Below are 18,195 nucleotides of genomic sequence, written 5' to 3'. Positions count from 1 at the left end.
ACATACCCTAGAAAAACTTGGAGAGATGAGAAAGAAACTCCTCCTGAAAGCTCCTAGTGCACGCCTTCCTCTTGAACTGCTCTAAATATGAACGAGAATATGTGAATGAAGAATGTGGTATTTATAAGAAGAGTTTTCACCTGAAGTTAGGCCCAAAAACCAAGATCTTCCCCCTAAAAGGTAGGAAAAAGCAATTTTGGTCAGCACTACACAATGCATGGGACGCACAGCTCATTCCCCAGGCGCATTGATCATGCCCTAGGCGCATGTGAGTGTGTTATGTTCCCTAATTCTCTGTTTTTTCGTCCTTTTGGGTATTTTCTTCCATATAAGATGTCTTAAGACATGGGAACATACTTTCTCCCTCTATTAAGTCTTCTGAGGCTTTTTTAATCTTCATTCTTAATCTTCCTAAGGTCCTCATTAATCTTCGGATGTTCTTGCTTTGCCGATTTGAATTATTTCTTCATGGATTACATCAAAAACACCCTAGAATTGCTAAGTTTTGGGAAGAACATAATTATAGACTTAAATAGAGAAAACATTACAAATGTTCTGAAATCATAGGTAATCGTTCTAATACTCCTTTGTTTTGCTGGTAAAACCTGCTGAAAATGACTGAAAAACATGCTAAGAATAACGTAAGATGGCCTATCATCATGTACCAAATCTTTCACAAGCAACAAAGTAGTAAGTAAGATCGTCTTCACATGAATTTTCGTTTCAACATGGTAACTAGCATTACTTATTAGAACCAAAAATAGAAACAAATAGATTAAATAATTGCAATAGATTTGGGAGGAGTTTGCAAGTTTTATTTGATTGCGCAAAGTAGAAGTGAGTTAGTAACCTAGTTTAATTGTAGAATTTTAGTGGCATATAGGATTCTTCAAATCCACTCTATTTATTTATTGGATTAAAAACAAGTCAGCATTCAACTATAAGACAAATGTTATATTTAAGTGATGAGTTTATGGGCTAGTATGTCCCACTAGTTATCAAGTTTCACCTGTTGATCACTCTAAGGTTATACGCAACACTAAAGGGTGCATGGTCGTCAATCCTACAAGGTCCATTAGGCCAAAGTGCAGAATATTATAGTGTGGCCTTACTCTCTCATAGGTCATCTAAAGGCTTCAACTTCGTCTATGATCTTAGAAGTTCATCATATCGTCTTTCTTACCTTAGTAGATATATAAATGGGCAACCCTAACTCATCTACCTTACTAGGGAAAGAAAATAAAATTCAATATGCAACGTTAGAAAAAGAATGATTGCTCTATTCTCCTATGACTTTTGCATAGAAAAATTAAATAGAAATTATAACATAACTGAATAAAGGACTTGAATTAAAAAGATCAAACAAACAAATAGCAGTTCATCTTAAAATCCTACCCAATTAAAGTTTAGTTACTCATGGTAACCAAAGACAAAGTTACAAAAGAATAAAACACACCCTAGAAACTAAGGTTGAAGAGAGACTCCTCCCTTGAAGCTCTTAGTGATTGACTTCATCTTGAACAAGTTTGTTATGAATCAATAACTGTGTTGTGAATGAGAAGAGTTGTATGTATAAGCTAATTTCCAAGTGAGTTTGGGTTGAAAAGCAGGGTTTTCTCAAACCTGCAAGCAAAAAATAGGAAAAATCTATTATTTCCCACAAGCACGTGCATGGGGACCAAAACAATGCCTTTTCATCACTGTTTTGCACACCTGGGGCACACAGTGATGTGCTTCTGTTTTTTTTTTCTTGGTCTTGTTGAGTGTTTTCTTTATTGAGACTTGTTTTGGGACTTGGAACAAAATTTCTCCACTTTGTAATATCTTTATAGGCTTCGTGAATCTTTTTCCATTGTATTCCAAATTCTCATGAGATGCTTTGCTTTCCGGCTTTGCACTGAATTACATCAAAAACAGCTAAGAATTGCTTGGTTTCGAGAAACTAGAATTACAGGGCTCAAAATGAAAACATTACAAAATATCTCGAAAACCACATATAATTGTTCTAAAACTCATCTAATTTGGATCAGAACATAACTAAAATGACTGAAAAATATGGTGAAAATACTGTAAGATAACATGTCATCACTAATCACTCATTATGCCCAACTACAATTCAATGTGACATGATATATGAGATGCACTGCACATGTAAGACACCAAATACTGATAAAAAAATTAGTTTGGTTGGCGTGTTACAATTTCGTTAATGTATTAGTTAGCTTGCAAAGTTTAGAGACTATTTTTTAGAAATGCGCATAATTTCAAGACAAATTTGTTTGTTCAGTAAAAATATGTGATTGGGTAAAAAATTGAAAATAAAATAACAATTTATACATTTTTTACTTAAGTACAGTTTTGACCCCCTAAGTTTCACAATCTAATGAATTTGACTCCCTATAAAAATTAATAACAATTTTGACCCTTAAGTTTACCCCATTTTGCACTTTTGACCATTTGGTCTAATTTTGACTCAGTCAATGCATACGTGGCACCTCACTTAAGTGATTAGGATGTCACATGTGCAATTTTTTTACTTAAAAATAAATAAAAATGTCATATTTGTATTGTTTTAATTAAAAAAAGGAAATGAAGAAATAAAGGCCCGCGATCATCATAAACACTAATATGACCGTCAACATTCACCATTAACATCCACCCTGAATTAATTTGTTGATTTTTTTCTCAAATCACTCAATCTCACTCCCTCCCGCTTCAACTCCAACTCTCAATCCTTCTCATTCTCATCTTGACTCCCAATATGAACCAAATTCAACATCCATCAAAGAACATAAAAGATGTTTTTTGGTTTAAAAAATGAAGAGAGAAGAGAAGGAGGAAAATAAGAAGAGAAGGGAGCAGAGAAACTAGAGAAAAGAATGAAGGAGAAGGAGAAGAGAAGATAGAGATAGAGGGAGAGAGAGAAGAGATAGAGAGAGACTAGGGAAGTTTTTTTTTTAATATTTTATTTTTTGTTTTAAAAATTAATGCCACATGCCACATATGAAAAAGCAAAACAACACGTCATATAAGCAATTTTACAAAGTCAAATCCAAATCAGCGTACCACCTCATCCATTTTACATAGTTAGTTACTTGAAGATCTAAAACCAAAAAATCTTCAAATTATAAAAGAGAATGTCCAATTGTTTTTTGAATTATGCTCTTAACCCAAATGGATTTGCTCATTCCCAAAGAAAATGACCAAAATGCCCCTGTGTGAGTTAACTCACGCTACGTGGGTTAAGTCACGCAGAGATTTACACATGATTTACACTGGCGTGAGTTAACTCACGCAGAGATTTGTACTAACTCACGCAAGGGCATTTTGGTCATTTTCTTTGGGAATGAGCAAATCCATTTGGGTTAAGAGCAGAATTCGTGTTTTTTTTTATAGGGGCTAAACCCAAATCTGTACAAATGAAAGACTTCTGCTCTTTCCCCCAATGGATTTGCTCATTCCCAAAGTAAATGACCAAAATGCCCCTGCGTGAGTTAACTCACGCTAGTGTTAATTTTGCGTGAGTTAAGTCACGCAGAGATTTACACAGGATTTACACTAGCGTGAGTTAACTCACGCTGATATTTGTGCTAGCGTGAGTTAACTCATGCTGAGAGTGAATGAGATTTGCACTAGCGTGAGTTAACTCATGCAGCGGGAGTTAACTCACGCAGGGGCATTTTGATCATTTACTTTGGGAATGAGCAAATCTATTTGGGTAAAGAGCAGAATTCCAAATGAAAATGGGTATCATTCTTTAGCCCAAATCGCACCAAGAAAAAGTCCAATTGAACATGCAACAACTATTCATAACACTTCTCCTTGTTTTTTAGGTTTTATTAACAACGTATGTTTAATTCATTTTGTTCACCATAATAACTACATATCCAGAGCGTTACAATATCAAACCTAAGTCAGTAAAGTTGAAGAACAAGGTTTAAACCAAATGATTCTAGAATAACCGGCCACAATAGCTACATCGGTCAATTACTTTATAAATTTATAAAATAAAATCTCTTTTAAATAATAAGACTAAAGTATTTTTTTTTGTCTAGATTAATGATGATTTTTTATTCAACATTTTGTTTTCGAAAAAAAATATTTTTCTAGAAGATTCCACATCTTGATCACTACACTTTCGTCCAAATGGCTACATCTTTTTAAAAAAATAATAAATTTTTTTCTAGAAGAATTTTTTATAGGAGATTCTAGAAGAAAATTTAATCAATTCTTTAACAGTTTCCTTAAAATACTAAATACTTTTTTTTATTCTTTTACAATATGATAATATCTTTTTAATTCAACTTCCTCTTCACGAAAACCAAATTTATAATTTCAACAAAAAAACTAAATTTAGTATTTACTATAAAAATTTACAAAATAATATCCCTTTTAATAAACAGCATATATATTTTCTTGGAAAAAATTCAAACAATTCTTTAATACATTGAATACCTTTTATTAAAAAGATATATATTTTCTTGGAAAAAATTCAAACAATTCTTTAATACATTGAATACCTTTTATCAAAAATATATATTCGTTTGACAGCTTGTTCTCTACCAAAAAAAACTGTTGTCATTTACCATATAATTTTTTATTCAAAAATCTGAAACTTATTACAATTCCAAAGATAAAAAATTCCCCATTTTTCCTGCAAAAAAATAAAAAAATTCCCCAGTTTAAAAAATTCGAAAATTATTACAATTCCAGATATAAAAAATTCCCCATTTTATTAATAAATGAATGAATAAAATAATCATAATTTTCACCTATAAAAACTCACCATAGATATAGTTTACAGTATCTATCAAAATCCACGAGAGAAGATAATAGAGAGAGAGAGAGAGAGAGAGAAAGAGCGCGATGTCATTTTCCTGAGACATTTTTATTTTGGTGCCAATTTTTTAGCTTTTCCCTCTTCTTTCAAAATCCCTCTTCACTTTTTGAAACTTTTCATTTTTCCCTCTATTTTTTTCATCATTTCAAAACCCTAATTTAAAACCAACAAAGAATTTCATTTCTTCAAAATCCTAAACTTCTCTTTCTCTCAATTATTTCTTCTCCGAAACCCTAACTTTCAAAATTTCAATGTCTGATTCAAATTCACCACGTGGTGAACAAGAACAACAAGAGAATCAAATGAATTCATCTTCAACGATGAGTTCAATTTCTGAAACCGTAGATCCTGCTCAATTGGGTATTTCTTTGGCTGATCTTGATGATGACATTGACGTTTATGTTGATGTTGTCGGAGTTTCTGAGCCTGAGGATATGGGGTTAACCAACGATGAGTTTATGTCCGTGATGCACACCGGTGATGTTCCGCAGCGAGATCATGGTGATTTATCAGATATTTGGCCGGGGCCAATGGATCTTGCTGTGTATGCTCCGGTTCCAGTTAATTCTACTCGGATTTTGGCTGTGCCGCCGGAAGCTTGGTATCCACCGGATTATGCTCCTGATGATGAGAACTGGTTGTATGATTTTAAGGAATCCTTAAAGGATGAAGTTTATGATTCTGATTCTAAAGTTGTGCCATTGACGATTGTAAGCGTTTTTTTTTTTTTTTTTTTATAATTTTTATTTATTTATATATTTAGTATGCTATGAAGCACTGACACGACTTTTACATGTAGACTTTGTGTTAGTGTTGTCCACTTACACGTGTCAATACCCGACACACAATTGATCTGAATCGTATGTGCTACATAGGTTTTGTATTAGTAATTATGTTAGTGTTGTCGACTGACACATGTCAGATACCAGACACATATTTGATCTAAATTGTCTGTGCTACAGAGGTTGTGTTACTATTGTCCACTGACACATGTTAGGCACCAAACACACATTTAATCTTGATTGCCTGTGATTTTGTATTAGTGATTGTGTCTGTGTTGTGTTAGTGTTATCTATTGACACTTGTTAGACACCAGACACACCTTTAATATTAATTGTTTGTGCTACATAGGTTTTGTCTTTTTGGTTTTGAATTTTTGTTGACGATCTTTTGTTCAACAGGGAGCTGGGCTTGCCAACCTTGGTAACACATGCTTTCTCAATTCAATTCTGCAATGCTTCACGCATACTGTGCCCCTAGTTGAGGGTCTTCTTTTGAGCTGCCATTCTCCTAATGATGGTGAGTAAGAGGATTTTTTTTTGTGATTTAAATGTATATGGCACATGTCACAGTTATGTGTTTAGTTCAAGTTTTTTATTTTATAGTTTTGCTTTTGTTTATTTGTTTGTTTTATTTTTTTGAAGATTTTGACCTTTAGATTGGGAATTTCAGGTCATAATGGGTTCTGTGTTATCTGTGCTTTCCGCTATCAGATGAAACAGTCCTTGCAGTTTACTGGAAGAGTTATCTCCCCTGTGATATTCGTGGATAATTTGAAGCGTATCCTTAATACCATATTCATGGAAACTTTCTTGCATATCTTTTCAATGAAAGGATTTAGAATTGTCTGTCATTAATTGGTAAAATAGTAGTGAGTGTTATATTATTGGCCTGCAAAATATAGAACCTTTAATTAATATAAGGTTAGTTTCTTTTACTTTTGGTGGTTGTGATCCATGACTTGTATCAGAATTTTCTAATGATTTTAGAAGACATATGCAAGAGGATGCACATGAGTTTATGCAGTGTGCATTGGATAAACTTGAGACATGTTTTTCAAATTTTGAGGAGGATAATATTGCGAAGAAAGTCTTTGGAGGAAGTTTGGTTAGCAAGGTATGATTGAGAAATACATTGTTAATGATTTTCTGTCTCCTTTTTGATTCAGAATGGTATGTTTGCTAACGATTGTATTTTCCTTGTATTTATTTTTCAGCTTCAGTGTTGTAACTGTAGCCACTCTTCTGACACTAATGAGCCATTGATTGACCTGAGTCTAGAAATAGAAAATGTAGATACTATTTCAAGTGCATTGGAGTCTTTCACAATGGTGGAAAAGATTGATGCTAAGATTAAATGTGAGGGCTGCAATGAAGAAGTGTCTATGGAGAAGCAGCTTATGTTGGATCAGACACCTTCAATTGCTGCATTCCATTTAAAGAGGTTTAAGACAGTTGAGAAGTCAGTTGAAAAGATTGACAAGCATATCAATTTCCCACTGGAGTTGGATTTGCAACCTTACACTATTTTGAATGAAAACAATGATGTAAGTTTTGATTTTATTTCTTCACTTACATTTCCCTTGTGAATTCTTTATACTGACCCATTTTTTATGTTGACAGGCATCTTTGAAATATGATCTATATGCAGTTGTTGTGCATAATGGAACTTCATCTGACTCTGGGCATTATTTCTGCTTTGTTCGCACTGCTCCAGACACATGGCATAAGTTGGATGATTCAATGGTAGCATCTGCTATACTTGTTCTACTTGGATGAGATTTAATTGTTTTACATATAACATGTTTAATGATAAAAGTTGACTGTAACTTTATGGTTCAGTATTTACATGTTATTTCTTCAAGATTTTTTCCTAGGAGCCCAGTCTTCATAGCTTGAAACTATCCATTTTACTGTTTTTGCAAACTGTATATTTTTTTCATGATTGTTTTCTTTGCATATAGTTAGGGCTTATTTAATAATTGCATTGGCTAGTTGTCATTCTTTTATTTATTTAACACGTAATATCTGGTAATTATTCAGGTAACTAAGGTATCTGAAGGGACTGTGCTGTCTCAGGAAGCATACATATTGTTTTATGCCCGACAAGGCACACCTTGGTTTTCAAGTTTTGCGGAATCTACAATTCCATGCTTGAATCTGAGTAGAATGAACACGTCTCCCAAGTCTGTTTTAGACATCACTGATGGCCAGGATAAATCATTTTCTATTTTAAATGAAAATATTGAAAAGAGTGGGGCTGGTAAATCCAAAGAATTTTCTGAGAAGTTTGATTATTCTTGTCAACAAAGTCGCAAGTTTCCTGAAAATGATGATGTTATTGATGCTTCTCCTTGCCGCAAACAAGTTCATGCTGGGCCATCAAATCAGAAAAATCTTCATTTGAATGGATCGGAAGATATCAGCGCCCAAGTGCTACCTGTGAATTATGCCAGCCCGACTGGCATTGCAAAGCCTGGTGGGAGTTCATATGCTGAGAATGTTGCTCCTGATAAAAACAAATGCAGTCTGGAAGCTAATGATTTTATAGAGAATGATGTTTTCAATGCCTTAACTCCTCCCAACTCCCCCCCTTCTCAGACTCCAGGTGATTGAATATACTTTTTTGGATAGTCTTTTCTCATGTAACTCTGATTTAATTTGTTCAATAAACATTGAGATGGATTTGTCAGGTAAGAGTTTCCAGATCTCACGCGATCATTTGAAGACAGAGAAGCAAGGAAGTAGTGGTAAAAGATCATCATCAGGCAAGTCTTCGGATAATCCTCAAAATAAAGCTGCCAGGGCATATGTTAGGAATATGCCTGGTTCAAGGAGAGGTGCATTTTTGGACTTACTTGGTGGTTCCCCAGAAAACAAGAGAAAAAAGACTGATTCATCCAAGTCGGACAAAGACAGCAGCAGTGCTCGCAAGAAATCAGGCCATGCTTCCGTCGGCAGCTACCCTGTGGCAGCTGGAGTTTCACATTGAATAGTCTTTGACTTTAGGCATTTGGCTGTGTACTTGGTTTTTTGGGGTGAAAATACCTTTATCTGTGGTCTTTTTGTTAAAACCAATACCTTTAGCCAAATTGTATGTAGTCATGACATAGCACACCCTGTTCCATTATGCATGAGAACAGATACAAATAGAAATCGTGGACAAGGATGTTGTACAACAATATTTTAAATAATAGCATTTTTTTGGACAATAATATTTTAAATGATAGCATTGGTGATGATAAATATTACTAGTGATTTAAGGCATATCCCCATCTTCCCAATATTGGTTATTTCTTTAATAACATGAGTAGATTACGATGTCAAACTGTTTGAACCGATGAGTAGATTCCCTTCAGTGGACTTTGGGGCTTGAGTTTGGTTAATGTAATACTAATTGTCATTACGATATTTGTCAAGATTGATTATTGAACCTTGATTATATCTGCGGGCAAGAATAACTAAATAATCTTTCTTTATTTAATGCAACATTTAAGACATCGATTACTAAGCAACTCTTGATCATGTGGAGCACTTTGTCTGCATTTCTTTCTGAGCAATGGAAATGATCTATAAATGGATATATTATGACTACAACAAATCCCTTTCCCAGTTCCTTCTTTAGCTGTTACTATTACTTGTTAGCGTTTGTACTAGAATTTCACTTCTGTGTTAGTTGTTTCTATATTCTTAAAATAGAATGCCGAGGTTTTTTTTTTCATTGGACAAGAGGTCACATGAGAATGATCTTCCTGATCATGACCTTACAAGCACAGGAGACACCAACAAACATGTGGTAGTTGTCATGGATGCAATGACAGAGTTCTCAACAGAGCCTCTTCAACGGGCACTTGACAATGTCGTACCGTAGCATGCGCCGTCACAATTCTTGGGGTCATGCCATGGCTCAACATTCCTTGTGAGTGTAATTAATTTAGTCATCTTATTAACAATTATTGGTTTAACAAACATCTATTCTATGATTATGAGGATTACACTACGATAGAAGTAACACTTGCATTAACTTTCTTTCCCTAATACTTAATACAATTAGTTTATGAAAGTGAAATTATGTTATTTCTTTTTGTAGTGTTTTCAAAGACAAGAAATGATTTTTTGGATGGTGGAGATGGAAGATACACATCTAGTGAAAGAGAAAAATGAGTGCCAAAATGATGTTAAGTATCTAAAGCGTCAAGCGGTTTTAGATCTTTGTAGAAAACATGGGGTATTAAATAAACTTCACACTTTGCTATCACATTTTAAACTCACCATTACCATTTACAATCATATCACATTAGAAAACTTCCTTGTGTGCTTATTATTGCAATGCAGGTTGTGCCACAGAAGAAATTTGTAATGGGTTATCCTCTGAGACGGTTGGTTGTGGAACAGATTGTCACTCTTTGTCCATCATGGGTGGTGTTTGATAGGTACATTCATTAGATAATTAACTGTTTCTATTAAATGATATATAATTTACATTTTTAACATCATTAATTGGCTATCGAAATAAGAACTGATGTTTGGCATTGATTGAAATTGAATTGAAGTATGATCTATGTTAGTTATTTCATGCATGTTGTGTGATTAATGCGAGGAGATGCTATGTAAAATAGATCTAAGTTGACAGTTCTGAGGAATTAAAGGAACCTATTATTAAGTAGACTAGAGACATGCATGATAAAAACAACAATATATTTCTTTCAATGAAATTATAATAAGTGCAAGCCAAAAGTTAAGAATAGTTACACAACACTGCAATAAATAATTGTAGGAATATATGTTACATATAAATCATGTGCCGAAATCTCGCTCTTGTAATATAGTTATAAATATGATTTTGTTATCAATAATACCATAAACTTATTCTTGATGCATTAAAGGGAACACTCCAATGTATATACTCCATGTGTCATGTGTGATAGAGTAGTTCTCAGGGAACATAACCACCACCACTTCCTCCACCACCTCCAGCACCACCACCATGTGCCCCACCTTCCCCATATCCACCACCACCACTACCATATGCTCCACCACCGGCTCCTCCACCCGCACCACCTCCACCTCCATGCGCTCCTCCACCACCGTAGCCTGCTCCACCACCACCTCCACTTCCACCACCTGCTCCATAACCAATGCCATGCTCTCCACCAGCGCCATAACCTCCGCCAGCACCACCACCTTCACCACCACCATAACCAATACCATGCTCTCCCCCACCACCATAGCCTCCTCCAGCTCCACCTCCTTCACCGCCTCCGTAGCCAGAAGCATCATGCTCTCCCCCACCACCATAGCCTCCTCCAGCTCCACCTCCTTCACCACCTCCATAGCCAGAAGCACCATGCTCTCCCCCACCTCCATAGCCTCCTCCAGCTCCACCTCCTTCACCACCTCCATAGCCAGAAGCACCATGCTCTCCCCCACCTCCATAGCCTCCTCCAGCTCCACCTCCTTTGCCACCTCCGTAGCCAGAAGCGCCATGCTCTCCTCCACCAGAGTAACCTCCTCCAGCCCCACCTCCTTCACCGCCTCCGTAGCCAGAAGCACCATGCTCTCCCCCACCACCATAACCTCCTCCAGCTCCAGCTCCACCTCCTTGACCACCACCATAACCACCTCCATGCTCTCCACCATTACCATAACCTCCACCAGCTCCACCTCCTTGACCACCACCATAACCACCACCATGCTCTCCTCCTGCGCCTATACCAGCTCCACCTCCAATGCCATATCCACCTCCTTGAGCTCCTTCTGCACCATGACCACCTCCACCACCTCCTCCACTTCCACCACCTCCTCCATATCCAATGCCATGTTCTCCATCACTACTACCACCAGCTCCATAGCCTCCCCCAGCTCCAGCTCCACCACCACCACCGTAACCACTACCTTGCTCTCCGCCAACACCATAACCTCCACCACCACCATTCCCACGACCACCACCATATCCAACTCCATGGTTGCCTCCATATCCGGCTCCTCCTCCACCACCGCCTCCATTTCCTACTCCCCCACCTCCATATCCAGTACCACCACCTGAACCTCCACCACCACCTCCTCCATGACCTCCACCAACAATGCCATGGCCTAAACCATAGCCACCTCCGGCATCAAAAGTGAGTAGAGCCCTTCTAGCAGAACATAAACTTAAAGCTAATAGTACTAAGATAACAACAATGGGAACTCTATGTATAGAAGCCATGGAATTGAGCTATGAAGATGAATTCCCACAAAACTAGAGCTTGGTTTATAATTGGAGAAGTTGAAGGGTATTTATAGGGATTGGCATGGCGCGTTCAAAGCAAAGAGTGGTTGAAGCACATGGCTAGTGAAGTTGGAAGTCCCTACAGTGTGGCCCATTATGTAAACACACAAAGATATCTTACACAGCAAAAGCGCAGTGATACTATATGATATTGTAGTTTCACTCTCACACTAGAGATTGCCCATTAATCGTACATTGTGTGCTTTTGCTGTCTTCCACATCCAAGCATGCAAATGCAATAGCTCTAGAAAGCCTAAAGCATTTTAATAACTTTATACCTAAAACCTAATTTACTACCTTTTATAGAAAACCTAATTTCCTAACCTGATGTTGAGAGGATTGTTTCGGAAAAAGAACCCGTATTTGATTCCTTCTTGAAGTTGCCCATTTTGGATCTAGCCTTAGATAAAAAACAAAATATTTTAGAGTGGAGGTCAAAAATCCTACTCAGTACTTATGAAGGGTTAGAAAAAAAATATATGGACTGATAGTTAAATGAGTTTTTAATTAGTAAAAATGATATTGTGTTATCAATTGAACGCCGATATTGTTGGACTGAAAAATTTCATCCAAATCCATACGTTGTAGTTATAGTGTGAATGTTAGATATTGTTTGGCATTTTGTCAACAACCAAATAAAAAAGCAATTGAAAAATAATATTATGCAGTGTGATAAAGAAAATACATAGAAAAGAAAATCAGATTTTTTGTGATACTTTTTTTTAAATGCAGAAAATTTATGGTTGTCAAAACATAATGAATGAAAGTTTTTAATTCTTCCAATTTTGTAACCAAAAAAATAATGAATCTAATTTTAAATGCAGAAAATTTATGTTTGTCAAAGCATAATAAATCTAAGAAAAAGTCAAAATCTGCTATTTGGTTTACAAGAAGGTCTCAACCAAATAACAACCTTTAATTTGTTTTTTTTTTTTTAAATAACCTTTAATTTTTTTTGTTTTCCAATTTTATTTATTTTAGAGATTTTATTTTAAACCAAATTTTTTATTTATTTCAGAGATTATTTTAAAACTGTTTTTTATTTATTTAGAAGGGGGTGTTGTTGAAAGAATGAGTCCAAATTGTGTGCAGTGTCTCTAAACTTTTGAAGAGTATAACTTGTTTTGCTGACATAGCTTTGTCGGAAGCATTTGATACTTAATCTTTAAGTGAATTCAAACGGGTGTGATTTTATCCGAAAATGATATTTCTCCTTTTGACTACTTTACAAATTCATCCTCAAACAAAAAACATCAGAGGAGGTTAACGCTTATTTGACATACCATAATATGATAATATGAAAGATTTGGGAGGCTAGAAATGAGGTTGTTTTCTATTCGAAGAGATGTGAGGTGGAAGAAATTATAGAGGCTATAAAATCCACTCTTGGAGGTGGTTTCTAGTTAGAAAAAAAGGGGGCATTGTATGTGTTATGAGTGGTTTTCAATTTTCAAATCCATTTCCTTGTCTTGATTCTTGATTGGGGGTTGTTTTTTGTGAGTCGAATATCCTTATACTTTTTTCATTTGTGAGTCAAATACTCTTTGCACTTTTCTCCTTAATAATAAAATTTGTGATTAAAAAAAAATTAGTGATACTAAATATTATATATTCAAAAGTTAAAAATCTACATAATTTTTGGCATTTGACCCTTTTTTTTACCAAAGCAAAGTAAATATACATAATTCTGTTATCGACAGTGGAAATGATACTTCTTAAACTGAGTGGAAAAGATACGTCTTAAACTGAGTTTATGAATGACTCATCACTATTGCTTTGATAATTTTTTTTTTTGTTTTGATAGAGTCTTAGAAATTGTTGACATGCCGACATGAAATAAATACAATGCTGTCATCAAATTTTCTCATATCTGATTTTTGTTGGTAATTTAAAATTTGATAGTGCTCCAGATTAAAAAATAATTCCATAATATCCCACTAAAATAAGAAAAGGTTGCCACATAACTACGTTTGTGTATTATAGGCTTATTTATTTGTAAGATATCTGTAACTCTCAACAAAAATTTTGTAGAATTTGACAATTATTCTGCATCTAGTAACTCTTGTTGTAGGGTGACCCTTAAGGTGGGCTGAAGGGGTGGTAGTCTAGAACACCATTTTTATAAGAGCATCAAAATAATTATTTATATACGTGTATATATTTTTTAAATCGTTTTAGAATATGTTTTTAAAGAACTTTGTTTATGTACTTAATCTTTTGCAATAAAATATGCAAGAACAAATAATTAAAAAGACACAATTTTATTAATTCATTCAGACTAAAAATTTTAAGATGGTTTCTGACCCCAAAACATATTGATTTAAAAATTTTAAGATGGTTTCTGACCCCGAAACATATTGATTTTTTTTTTTTTTTTGTGATGTCTGAGGTTCGAACCTCAGACCTTACATATATTATGCATTGTCCTGGCAACTGAAAGTTCACGTGAACGAAACATACTATTTACGGTTTGTGATTAATTTTTTTGACGCAAGTTTGTGATTTATTAGGAAGTTGCATCCTAACTGTTTTAACTTCTCAACTAATTTATTAATCTAAAGTGATTCCATTTTAATTAGGGTTTTGTTAACCAGTGCCTCGGGCACTGGTTAAGGAATCAAATATAGTAATATTAAAAAGTGTCTTTTTTTACTTTTACTTTATTCTTTTAACTTCCTTAACCAGTGCCTCGGGGGCACTCGTTAACATTTTCCTTTTAATTTACTGTTTTCATCACCTCAAGTTGATGAGTTGACTTAGTCTTCTCGCTAACTAAGAAAATTTGGCCGACATCCAATACAACAACTTAGCTAATACCACATTATCAAATGACTTGCCATGTCATTCTACACTTGGACCAAATGTCTCAAACCATAAAATAGGGAGTTGTAATTTCTGAATTTCCAAAATAAAAAATGGAGGATTAAAATCCTATATAGACCAAAATTTAGGGGCCAAAATTGTTTTTAAATTTAAATATTACGATTTTGCATCTTGCACAGGGTCTCTTACAACATCTAAACTACCAACAATTACTTTCCGAATTCCAATGCTACAATTAAACAGATGAATCGTCTTTCAATACAAGACAATATGCTTATTGGCGTCAGAGAGCAAAAAAAATTAGTACAGAGATGGAGATCGTAACACTAAATTCTTTCATACAACAACTTCAACTAGGAAGAAAGTAAATCGCCTCACTTCCCTTCAGGATGATCATGGTAACAAGGTAACCGACAATCATACTATGAGCTCTATTGCAAAAAAAATATTTTATTGATTTATTTCATGAGCAAAACAGCGTGGCTGCCCCTGTTATTAGTGTTATTTGCACCACAGTTACGAGTGATGACAACGTGCTTTTAATGACACCTTTTTACCAAAGAGGAATTTTGTGCGACGATGGTCTCTATCCATCCTGACAAATTTCCTGGTCCTGATGGTTTTAATCCAGGTTTTAATCATTAATTTTGGAATTTGTGCAGTGATGAGTGTTTTATCTTGGTTTCCGGGTGTCAAACATTGATTACGTTTGAACCTTTTTAACCGGTGATATCTTATTTTTTCTTGGGAAGGGAAAAAGTAAGCAAAACCCTTGAGAATCGAGGTCCGGGAGTTGTTTTCGCTACGGGAAGGTGTTAGGCACCCATAACGACTATAGTAACCTATAGGAACCGTCTTTAATTTCTACGCGCGCGCTTTATTTTTAAATGCTGTTTGAAAATGTTATTTACACCTAAAAGTTACTAAGTGAAGAATTGGAGGGAGGAGAATGTTTTTGGATTTTTATTGGTTGATTTTAAGTTTGAAAATGGATTTTGAAGAATAGAAAGAGGCCTCAAGGGCATGAGATTAGGAAATAGTGAGGTTGAATTAGTGAATTGCAAAAGAAGTCAAAGTTTGATTATTTTCATTGAAATTTGATTAAGAAAATGGAAAAGAAAATACAATGGGATATTGGATCCCAAGGTTTATTTGGAAAAGCTTTGTGTGAATTTGTTCACATTTATTTGGAAAATTGGTTTTTTCTAAGTATGAATCCTAGGCATTCATCTAAACATACAATCCTAAACATACATCTAAACATGCATATTCTAGCTATATACCTAAAGTGATGTGTGTGCATGTGTCGGTGCTTGTGTCGGTGTACATCATTAGAGTCCATTGTCCTTTACATCACGCCCTAGATACATCCTATGGCCTCTTTGCCAAGAAATTAAAATTGCATAAGAAAAATATTACAAAAATTCCTAATTTTTACATTCTAATTTTTGGTACAAATTAAGTTGCAAGAAAGAAATAGAGGTGAATATGGAGTATGGAATGCTCATGATGTATGAAACAATGAACAAATGGTTAGTAGCACAAGATATAAAGCAAGTCAAAACTATCATAACAAAAGTAATGAAAATTATAAAAAAAACAAGCAAAAACAATGTGAAATAGGCCTAAAATCTCATCACCAATGCAAGGCTTGAGTATGACCTATAATCCTCACAATTCAACATACTTTCAAGGCATAAAAATCCAGGTTTTAAAATGAGGATCCAAGTGTCATTGTAAACTTTGCATTTTTATGTGAATTTAGACCTATTTGCACCATTTATTCACAAAACAAAACTTGCCGAGCAAGCAACCAATCATCACATGCACATGTTCAGTAAAAAACACATTCAAACAGTAGTAAAAAACCTCATAAAATCATCCATCATGAACCACAAACATTTATCAAGGATTGGGATTGGAATTAAGCAAATTTTCATCAATTTTTAGCACAAAATATCACAAAATAGTAAGAAAATTAACCACATTATTTTTGTCAACCTTTAACATGCAACAATTATCACAATAATACCACAAAACTATCAAGAAACATGCATGAAAATTTTTGGAGTTTTTAGAGAATTTTTAGACACGAACACATATAAAATTTCACAATTTTTAACAAAAAAATGGTAAACTTTTAACAAGAAAATACTACCTATTTTTTAATCAAGATTTAACACATAAAAACACCAAAAAAATGTCAAGAAAATGATCAAGGATACATGTAAATTTTTTAGGAATTTTATCAAAGATTTTGAAACATGTGGGGGGTGCAAACAGCGAGAAATCACCAAGAACACACAGAGAAGGGGGGTGTGAGTAGCACATCAGGATACACAACAGAAAATAAACCAGTTGGGCTTGGGTTTCATGGATCTTGGAGCGGGTTGAATATGGGTATGGGTCAAGCAAAAATTGAAGGAAGCTTATGTTCCCTTGCTGAAGAAAAGAACACGTAATACTCCTTCTTCTTCCTTCCTACAATCAAGTTTATCCTCTACTCTCCCTCTCAGTCCAACGTTTTGCTCCATCTCTCTCTATATGAACAAATTCGGAAAAGGGAAAGGTAGAGGATGAAGATTCATCTTCTCCGGTGAGTTTAAACAACTCCGACGCGGCTACCGGTGACGGTTTCCGGTGCCGGAGAAACTCTTTGTTCCGGTTTTGATTCTTTACAATTTTTTATATCCTTTTCTTCCCTTGTTCCAAATCAAAAGAAACGAAAATCAAAGAGGGAGAGAGCAACGACGTGGATCCATGAATTCGTTCTCAAATTTTTGATTTCAAAGACAAACAATTATAACAAAGAAAACGTTATTACCTCTCCTTCAATCCTTCGACGGTGCAGGTATGATTCGAAAGAAGCTGGTGCTGTTCCGAACTGCTCATTGCTCACGTTTTTGGTTCTTGTTCGATATAGATTTGGTTCGGCTCCTTTCCGTTTCGATATGCTCTTCGTAGCTTCGCCGTTACCGGAAAATGTTGCTGTTCGCGGCTTGGGGCTTCGGTTCTATCTCCCTCCTCTGTTCATGATCTGAAGCTTTGAGGCTGGAAGATTCGATCACTTCTTGCCTTGTACGGTCCAGCTAGCTTCGTTAATGGTACTTCAATGATGATGAGTTTGATTCATGATCAAAATGGCTTGGATTTTGTGATTGAAAACGTGGTGTGTTGTTGATGGATTGAGGTGAACCGATTCTGAATTGTTTGAAGATTAAATAAAGGAATGAAGTTATTGGAAGGATTGAATGAAGAATTGTTGAAGAAAAAGAAGAAGAAAAGATGGATTAGGGATGGAGAAAGTGGTGGTTATGGAGGTTTTTGTGGTGGTTATGGAGGTTGAAGATGAAGATTGAAGGTGGTTTTGGTGGTTAGGGTTGTTGAAGGTGGTGGTGGAAGTTGGTTATGGTGGTTAGAGTGGTGGAGAAAGTTTGTTAGGGTGGTGGAAAGTTGGTTAGAAGAGAGGGAAAAAATTGAGA

At 35.2% G+C, this 18,195-nt stretch overlaps 2 protein-coding genes across 2 annotated transcripts; one reads left to right on the top strand and one right to left on the bottom strand.

The window, feature by feature from the left end:
• The first annotated feature begins 4,805 nt into the window (after positions 1-4,805).
• On the top strand, positions 4,806-8,886 carry LOC146920773 (uncharacterized). The gene is made up of 8 exons (XM_085714217.1): positions 4,806-5,550; positions 6,022-6,139; positions 6,293-6,400; positions 6,591-6,736; positions 6,837-7,166; positions 7,243-7,365; positions 7,663-8,227; positions 8,313-8,886. The coding sequence occupies exons 1-8, from the start codon at positions 5,092-5,094 to the stop codon at positions 8,609-8,611; spliced, it is 2,148 nt and encodes a 715-aa protein (XP_085570343.1). The 5' UTR covers positions 4,806-5,091; the 3' UTR covers positions 8,612-8,886.
• Positions 8,887-10,357: 1,471 nt separating this feature from the next.
• On the bottom strand, positions 10,358-12,101 carry LOC146920772 (uncharacterized). Its single transcript, XM_085714216.1, has one exon. It carries the CDS (start codon positions 11,825-11,827, stop codon positions 10,556-10,558), a length of 1,272 nt encoding a protein of 423 aa, XP_085570342.1. The 5' UTR covers positions 11,828-12,101; the 3' UTR covers positions 10,358-10,555.
• Positions 12,102-18,195: the final 6,094 nt, after the last annotated feature.

The sequence above is a fragment of the Medicago sativa genome, chromosome 5 (assembly GCF_051527215.1).
Source record: "Medicago sativa cultivar Bolivia chromosome 5, Bolivia_mono, whole genome shotgun sequence".
NCBI lineage: Eukaryota > Viridiplantae > Streptophyta > Magnoliopsida > Fabales > Fabaceae > Medicago > Medicago sativa.
This window is presented reverse-complemented; position numbering and strand designations above follow the sequence as displayed.